Source organism: Benincasa hispida, chromosome 12 (genome assembly GCF_009727055.1).
Source record: "Benincasa hispida cultivar B227 chromosome 12, ASM972705v1, whole genome shotgun sequence".
Classification (NCBI taxonomy): domain Eukaryota; kingdom Viridiplantae; phylum Streptophyta; class Magnoliopsida; order Cucurbitales; family Cucurbitaceae; genus Benincasa; species Benincasa hispida.
Genome location: NC_052360.1, coordinates 75,983,091 through 75,992,775, shown reverse-complemented (window position 1 = coordinate 75,992,775; position 9,685 = coordinate 75,983,091). Strand labels below are relative to the sequence as shown.

Here is a 9,685-nt window from a genome sequence, read left to right as displayed (position 1 = left end):
ATCTCTGCAAAATTAAAGATAAAAATCAACTTATGCAAAAATAAATCCCATCCCAGAAAATTCTGGTTGGTAGGGTCCAGTAAGCAAGTAAGGAACAATCAGGATTCCTTTCATGTCAAATGTTTGATGATCAACCTACTCGTATTTCTCCAGTTCAATGGTTAGTAAATGCCTGACATTCTAAGACAACCATTTCAAACCATTAGTGGAAAGACTTTCAAGAAATGCAATATTCAAATTTGATTAAAAAATGGGTAGCAAAGTAGTACCTGTAATTGGCTACATTTCATGCCCAGCAGTTATAAAACTGAAAACAATTCCTGCAAAAGAAATGACACTCAAAAAGACTTGGGAGTTTAGATTGTTTCAGCCTAATACACAAGTGGATGAAGAGAGTATCTCCACAATGGAGGGAAACTCTTACCCACATACCCTATCTACCATTTAGGAGTGGAGTACTACTCTTTATCGTATGATACAAGTTAAGCTTTTAAGAATCAAACTGTACGAACAAGTTTGCCCTGAAAATTTTTTAGCTCCATTTACCTCAGCAACAAATGAAGCATCATATTGGGGTCTGCAATCAAACAGACTAACCATCAAGGAAAAAAGTCCCAAAAGAACTTTTGACTTACAGAGATATCTGAAGAAATTACTAATGTATCACTCCACTCGATACATTACAACTCAGTTTTTTCAACTGGAATAAATATTCTTTTCTGGCCTATTTACCTCAAGAAGAATGTGGATAACACCATTATATATCATATCCATATTTTCTACGAATCCAACATCAAGAAGTAAGCATTCCAATAAAAGTTGACATCGTTCCATCTTCCATCAACCTACCTAGAAGGCTCAATTCTACTCAATTAACCAAAAACCCATAGCATGTTTTTAAAGGTTGTAATCAGTTAGAAATACACTACACAAGCACTAGAAAGGTCCATGCAGTAACATCGTTTTGAATACATTCAATTTGAATTGGCATTTTCTCCATCATAATTATCACCATAGTTATTAGCAGAAGTATTTACTGGTTCCCCGGGGAAATACATTGGCCTAGCAGAAACAATTAGAGTCTGCGATTCAAGTTGATACAAAGATTTAATCAGAAATAGTGAGTTGATATTCGCTGATGAACGAAGTGTTAAAGTAGAGAAAGCTAGCATTCCGTACTCAACCGACCAACTAGAAAGCGGTTCTTGCTCAGGTTTCAGGGAATCCCTAAAAAGCCCAGGTCAAGACTAGACTAAGAGTCAGTCAGGTATGGCTTTGCTCCATCTGATATGATTCCCAACAGTCAGCCTTAGACTAAACTCCCTTGAATAAGAACATCCTTTTCTAGAAGGCTTATCTTTCTTTTCCAGTTCAGATATTTTCAGCCCTAAACTTCGAATATCTATAGTGAATTTGCTCAGAAAGCTAAATATCAAATACTTTTACTGAAAGACGAGCCATTCGTGAGGCAGTCAGGACCATGAAAAACTAATCATATTAAATCAAATAACAAAAAAAAATAAAATGATGTGAAACTCGAGGCAGTAATTCCACACTAGTGTATGTGTCATCGCTTACAAATGAGGATGAGAACTTTTGAGATCACTCATGTCTACTTAAAGTTCACTCTTCCTTTCTAAAAGGCCCAGATAAGGGGAAAAAAAGATTGGCACTGCAAAGCCGAAGTTGCCGCCAAACTCTTTTGGATCCTATGGAGTTCTTACTCATTTATTCCAACTTGACTAATTTTGTCTCCCGAGGATTTAGGCGGAGGTGGCTCAGAACATGCCTTCAGAACAGCCTCATTCTGGAAAGAAGTAATAATATGAATTTAGAGCACAGATCAACAATTTAATAAATGCTTCTCGAATTAGTAATGTAACATTATATAAAACAAGGACAAGAACAGAACAGAAATTCAAAATAGAATTCCACGGTAACAACTGTTACCATAAGGGCATAGCATGTACATTCCATAGGACAAATACAGACGTATAAAAAAATAGAAAATTTCGGGTAGAAAATGCAATGGCTCTAGAATGAACAATCTTCAGATGGATGTATTTGAGAAGCATAATTTATACAAGTCAACTAAGATTAAAATTGTACTCAGTTCCTGAACAATAAACAGTCAAAAAGCCGTCACTTTCACCATAAATAAAACTAAACAAATACCTCCACGATATTATTAGAAGGCGAGAATCCACACATGATGACTACACAAGACTTAACATAATTTCCTTTTTAGCAAATAAAATCGACATTCTTAACAGGATCAATCGATTAAATAAAAAGTAATTACTTGAACCTTGTAGTCACTATGCCAAAACTCGTAGAATAGTATAGCTTATCCTTTACTTACTTTGATGTAAATCATAAAACTCTAACAGCTAAATGGTAAATATCTATGCTGACCCTCAAAAAATTTATTTCACGCCATTCCACTTTCAAAGAAAAAAAAAAGTAAAGAAAACAGCTTGCAAACTTTGAAATCCATTCATCAAAAGCAGGAAAGCATTTTTTTTCTATCGTTTTCTTTTTTCTTTTTCCTTTTCTTTTATAAGAGACAATTTCAATGATTAAATGAAATTTACACACACAAAGAGAGGGGAGAGATGATTCTAGGGAAGCTACACAAAGTGGCAACAACAAAAATAAGATTTTTCCAAAAAATTCAAACATTTAAGAATTAAAGATTTTTCTTGCTCAAAGAAAATTCTACCATTCCGTTTTAAAGGGAAGAACCTCAAAAGATAAAAGAAAGGTTGTTTGGAAATTGGATTCATTTAGAAGACTGGCCCACTTTGAAGTGCTGAACACAGAAATTTGAAGCATAGGAGCCAGTGAAGAAAACACGCCATTGAGATATTTCTCTAACGATGTTGGTGAGAGAGATCCATTCATCCTGCTATGACATCCAGATTTCTTCTAAGATTGAGGTTCTATCCCTCGTGGAAGGTGCTCCACGTGTGGGCTAATGATGCAATTGTTGTTATCAGAGAGAAGGTAATGTCCAGGGAGGGCAGAAAATTTAAAAGGGCAGGCATTCCCGAAATGTGATTCTATTGTTGTTGCCAATCACGAAAGAAGCGTTATGGAAGAAAACATCTTGCAGCTTTCCAACTTAACTACAAGAGCCTCGGTACTTCCAAAAGGAGCAACGAATTTCTAGCTCTTTTTTTTTTTTTCTTTTGAGACTACTATAATTTTGTAAATGGTGTGAAAGTAAATACAGAAGGCAAATACTCCCACCCTAAGAATTACTTAAAAACATTTCTAATGGTATGGGAGAAAAGAGAGCATAATTTTGGAAATAAGGGTAATTAACACAGCAAGTCATAGCCATAAAGACTAATAAAAATACATAAATAAACTAATGTAGCATCTTTCTTTATCTTGTAAATTGTGTGTTGCGGTCACCCCACATGGCCCAAAAGAAAGCATTAATAACATAGTTGCTCCAGAGAAAATTTTTTCACATTTAAACGGATGCTCAACCAAAACTGAGGATAGAAGAGGGAGGCAGTCTCCTAGTAATGCCCTTATATATATATTGAAACAATGGCTTTCATTGAGAAAGAATAAAGACTACAAGGACATAATTACGAAAAAAATAATTTTTGAAACCGAAGCCCAAAGAGAAACATAGAACCTCACTAAGAATCAAACATCACAAGGGTCCCTCTCCACACCTCTAAATATTGTTGCTTCTCTCCTCCTAAATATCGACCAATAAAGCAAACACCCCAACAGACCATAAGAAGCAACCTTTCTCTCAGAAAGGCGGGTGGAGGAGGAGCTCCTCAATCGTCGCACGGACATCTCTCTAATGAGCTAACTCAAAATCAACTTGCAAGATAAAGAACCTAACTTTTTAAGGGATATTAATCCTCTAGATCACATCAAAGACTGACTCACTAGCAGGAGAGGGATCCAACAATAGCCATAAGGATCAAAAAGAAAAAACCTCAATAGAATTAGGATTCCAAACATGAACAACCTTTCTTCAAGCCTAAATTGAACTCATCATCAAAGACAAAATAGAGGCTACTTCCATCGTTTCTCTATCGTACAACGATCAATGGAAACCAAAAGAGAAAGACATTGAGCTCCCCAACCAAACCAAGAAATAAAAAACCGGGTGATTTTAAGACAAATGATATAAGTGAGGAAATGCAAAGCAAAGGAGTCTATCCTCCACCCACTAATCTTCCCAAAAATACATCTTTTTACCTTCCTCCACAACGCAACGAACAAGAAGGGAGAAGAAAGGGAGCTCAAGAGAAATATTTTTCCAAAGATTTCGGTGTTTACCTTTATCCCCTTTGGACATCAAAGGGATGGAGGCCATACTTACAAGCAACAATCCTATGTCATAAAGATTCAAGCTCAAGGGAAAAGCACCAAAGCTATTTAGCCAACAGAGCTTTGGTGTGTAAACTTAAATTTTTGAGCTCTACCCCCCTTGCTAACAGTTAAACGTATCTTCTTCCTTCAACCTAAGGTTTTGGAGTTTGAATTAAATGGTGCTTCTAAAGGCCTTTTAGGATGTGTCAAGATGGGAAAAGTCTTCTTACTCATCAAGAGCATTAAGATCAACAAGATTGCTGGCATTTTTAAGAAAATGTTGTCAAGAGTTTCCTAATTCTGTTTTTCTATCAGAGACTTCCTTTTTATAAGTTTGCTAATCAAGCCATGGCCTGGCCATCCTTTGAAGGGAGAAGTCGAGTTTTCAAAACTCCATAAAAAGGTGATTTGCCTATATATTCACAAATTTGAAAGATGTAAGGGCCCAATTTATGTCACATCCAAGAGAATAAAAAATGATCTAAGGCATACCTCCACCGTCACGATCCTGTTTTACTCAGAATTGGACTCTATTCATATTATGTTATATCGTGTTTATTTATATTGATTTGTACGTTACAGCAAGATCTATTTGATAATTTTTATCAATTTTTTTTTTTTATTTGTTGAAGTGTTTAGTAATTTATTTCTTCAAATAATCTTAATTCTGTTCCAGTTGCTGGGGTTGTCCATGGGGAGAAGCCTGAAAAGTTTGGTGGTATTGATTTCAAATGTTGGCAACAAAAGATGTTTTATCTCCACCACTTTGAATTTGGCAAAATTTCTCAAAGAGGATGCTCCTGTTTTATCTAAGGGAGAAACTCACAAAGAAAGACAACTTGCATATGATGCACGGAAGCATGCTGATTATCTATGTGTATAATAGTGTTCATTCGGCAAAGAATCTTTGGACTTCCCTAAAGAAAAAGTAGAAAATAGAAGTTGCTAGTTTGAAGAAATTCATAGTTGGCAAGTTTTTAGATTATAAAATGGTGGATTCAAAAATAGTAATAAGTCAAGTTCAAGAAATCTAAGTAATTCTTCATGACTTACATGCTGAGAATATTCTTTCAAGTGAATCATTTCAGGTAGCAACAATAATTGAAAAATTGCCACCCTCAATGAGAGATTTCAAAAACTATCTCAAATATAACAAAAGGAGATAAGCTTGGAATTGAAGAGAAAAATAAAATTGCAGAAAAAGGTTCTCTAGACAATGTCATAAACCCCAAAACAAATATTGTTGAGACACAAAGCAACAAGAAAAGAAAATTTTATGGTGAGAGTTCAAATCAAAGGAAACAATACACAAGAAAGTTCAATGGCAAGTGCTTTAATTGCAATAAAATGGGACATCAATCGAAGGATTGTTGTAGGCCACGAAACTTTCAGAAAAGAAATGCCCAAGCCCATATAACCGAAATGGAGAATCTTTCTGATGGAGTTGCAGACGTTAATTTATCTACCTAAAGTGTGCAAATGTCTAGTCTTTAATTTAGTAATTATTGTGAACTTAATAAGCTTTATGTTTGTATGAGAATGTAATATTCAAGCACTCTATCTTTAAAGTAAATATTGTTTAGTTTGCTTAATTGGTGGATTCTCCTAAAGTTTGGCATTGGGTGATATGGATTTAATTCCTAATTTGAAGATGGTAATTCTGATTTTCAATTTTCATATCCAAAAATAGTAAAAGAAAAGTATTTAATATAACATATTGATACCATTGTAAGTGCTTGCTAAGAAGCAAATAAAAATCTATTGTAAGGATACCACAAAACCTAAGTGGGTAGGTTATGGAAATGGTATTAGTGTGGGGGTATCTGATAATATTGACTATTTCTAAATTGATAATCCAAGTTTAGAACATTGGAAAACAATTTCAAAAGAGGTTGCATATAGTTGAGAGAAGGATGACATTCCTATAGTGTGAATATAACCTATACCCCTTTCATGAATAATAAAAGTCTCGACATAATACACTTTCTAGTGAATTATCACAATTGACTTTATAAGGTCAAAAGATAATGTTGCAGATCCGCTTATAAAAGGCCTAAGTAAAGAATTGGTTGAAAGTTCAAGGAGAATGGGATTATAGCCTATAATTTAAAAAAGTTAACCAGAGAGGCAATGCAACCTAGTTGACTGGAGATCCCAAAATCTTGGTTCAATGAGCAAACCGGCCTCTGGAAAACTTAATAAGCATTGTGTTGGATTTTTCTTTCTCTTACCCATTCTAAGGATGATGAGATAGTGCAAGTATGGTTTTAGGGTACGCATTATGCTTTTCATGATTTCTATAAGTGGTTGAATAATTTTTTATGAAAAGAGCATATACGATGTTCTTTATAGGAATCACCTATGTGAGTGTAAAGGGGCCGCTTCTATGAGAATTTTAAGGCGAATTCTCTAAGACACTCATGAGACCAAGCGGTGTTCAAGGCCAAAATGAGCACAATTATGAGAACAAACTTTGTTATAATAAGAAACTGTGACTCCAATTGTCTTAATTTACTTTAGAACAGTTAACAGTTCAAGGCATCAAGTCTACTAATTAACCAAGTAAACTCGATTGATGTTCACTAAGGAAAGCTCAACGTTTTTACTACTTATCCTGATGTAGGTTCTTCATTGGGAAATACCACACATTTTCTGTTATCTTGATTTGTCAACTTACCATTTATGGGGAGGATTGTTGGAATAAATGGTATGTGACTCTTCGTTAAGGGTTGTATCCTTTCAAATTCATAAGGTGTGTTCTTTCATTAAGGGATGCATCTTTTCAATAAATAACTAATTTGAAGAAAGGTCACGACTATCCGAATGGTCACGAATTAGTCTATAAATGTGGCCTTTCTTTAAAAACGTTTAAAATGATTTTCATAAGCATTTTTCTTCCTTAAATAAAAATTCTCTTCATTTCAAAATTTGTTGAAGTTCGGTATATCCATAGAGTATAGTTCGTTGGATCTCGTGGACGAGGTGATGCTTCCATAAGAAAAGTAATCTTATCTATCCTAAGAGACAATTACTCAAGAAACTTAGGTACTAGAGTAAGTAAAATTGCCTTAAAGAGACAACGTGAAATCATTGAGCTTAGATTCTCTTACATTTACAAGGTTATGCATTTTTTCATATTTTTGTGATATTATTCATATAAAAAAAGTTATTTTACATATTCCTTGATTGGTTTTCTTTCTATGTGTCTATCTAATTTTGAGTTAGTCCATGAAGATTTCCATTCAAGGTTCATCTAACTTGAAATGTTCTACAACTAGAATGAAAGAAATCACCAATATGAACTGGAAAGGTAATGTTTCATATTAAAAATTCTTCTCTTTTAGATAAGATGTGTCACCAAAACACAAACATGTTAATAAAAGGAAGACTCCAAGGAAAGATAACACGTTCTCCACGTCACTCTAGCCAAGGAGGTGACAAGATGGTCCTCATAGCCTGAATCAAAAAGAATAATAATTACAAAACTCCTTAACTAAGAAACTCTATCTAGAAGCTAAAAGATTATGGAGAATCAACATTCTTCCAAGATAGGTAAAGAAAACTATTTTTTTTTTCCAAAAGGTACTTGGATTCAAAGCCATCCACCTGAAGTTTGTTTTCCAAAACTATCTCAATCCTCAGAGACAGGTGATTAGAAAATCATGAGGCCTGACATTCGTAGCTTATAAGAGCCCCTCTCACATTTGGAGACAACAACCAGTACATTTTTCCATAACCCCTCTGATCTTTCTACAAACCAGCAACCTAATACTAGTAAGATGGAAGATCCTGTACGCAGCTCTATGTTTGAACCTCATTCTTATGGCTACTATTATAGAATCTTCTTGACAAGGTTCTTATACAATGTATCTAGAAAGACATAGTTACACAGAATGTAAAATTCATTCTCTGGATCCTAGCATTGGAAGGATTACAATCTCCAAATAGATTGCAGAAAAAGAACCCCAAACGTTCTTTGACTCCACGTTGGTATATTCTTTGTAAAAAAAGAATTTATAAGATCAGAACCATCTCACATTCACCATTCTCCCATTGCTGATTGTTGGGATATCATCCACATGTGGATCGAGATTTCTCTGTATTTTCCCACTAATGCCTAGCACTGCACGAAAATCCTAAATAAACAATGGGAACTGATGTCTACATGAAAAAATACTGCACAAAAATTGCAAATAGATAACTCAAACGTAATGGATATCCTTGGTCTCACTGTTAGTGAACAGTCGCATGGTTTCCAATATTTTCTACACTGCTTACAGAAAATGTCATTCCAACGCATATATGAAACCAAGCCAAGGAGTCTCCTAAATCTACTTCATTTGCTTCAATATTGACTGTATTGAAGGATTCAGTGTCACCATCCATTTTTTCTACTCTTCGTACAATTATATCTAAACCTCCAAAGTTCTACTCCTAAAACCAACTCAGAGCAAGATATTAACGGGCAATCGAGTATTTGCTATTTCCAAATAAATCTCCAGAGATTCTTCTAGCAAACACTAATGGTGGGCATAAATAGAAAAGTGATATTGAGATTGAAATTGAGAAAGAACCTGCCAAACACGAAGAAGCCTTTTCTTGGCGTTGGCTTTACGGGTTGTGGTGAGCTTGATTCTCTTCCAGACTAAACCTCCGGAATCGTGCTTCTTCACAATCTCCAATACCCGTGTCCCCCAAAATGCACCCGCCATCTCCTTCACCCTCCCGCTTGCTTGATTCCGAGCGTGGTAGAGCTTTATCCGCAAATCTACCTCAAAAGCTTCGGCTCTATGCCCCTCTCTCAAACGAAACAATAATGATAAATAGGTCAGGGATTGTAACTCAACTGAACTAGCTACGTGCTTTTTTAAAAACCTTTTCATGAGATTTAACCCTACTTTTAGTTTTCTTTACAAATTGAGAGTTGATAATCCTTAACATATTTAATAATTAATAAAACTATTACTTATTAATTTTCTTTCAAATAGAAGAAGAAGGTTCATAATTTTGACCATATTTGACAGCGTAAAGTATAATTTTGATTTCTAAAGTTTGGAGTTTAAGCAGGATTGGTTTACAACTGTTTAATATAGTCATAGATCCCTACACTTTAAATTTACTTTTAATTAGGGATTAATTGCTCAAAAGATCTATTTTAAAGGTCCAAAATGACAAATGTCCTAGTTTTTTTTTTTTAAGAAAATGTCAAATACCCTTTTATTGATGTCATAACTACGTGAAGTTATATTATTACCCTTCTTTTTTCTTTTTCCTCTTATTCTCCATGCGAGAAATCTTCCTCTACACGTCATCTTCTTCTTCTCTAGCTTCTTCTCCT

General features: G+C 34.7%; 1 protein-coding gene across 1 annotated transcript; it reads right to left on the bottom strand.

The window, feature by feature from the left end:
• Nucleotides 1-1,426: 1,426 nt before the first annotated feature.
• Nucleotides 1,427-9,195, bottom strand: LOC120067546. Its single transcript, XM_039019096.1, has 2 exons — nucleotides 8,922-9,195; nucleotides 1,427-1,807 (listed from the first exon to the last, which is right to left on the bottom strand). The coding sequence occupies exons 1-2, from the start codon at nucleotides 9,057-9,059 to the stop codon at nucleotides 1,721-1,723; spliced, it is 225 nt and encodes a 74-aa protein (XP_038875024.1). The 5' UTR covers nucleotides 9,060-9,195; the 3' UTR covers nucleotides 1,427-1,720.
• Between the last annotated feature and the right edge of the window lie 490 nt (nucleotides 9,196-9,685).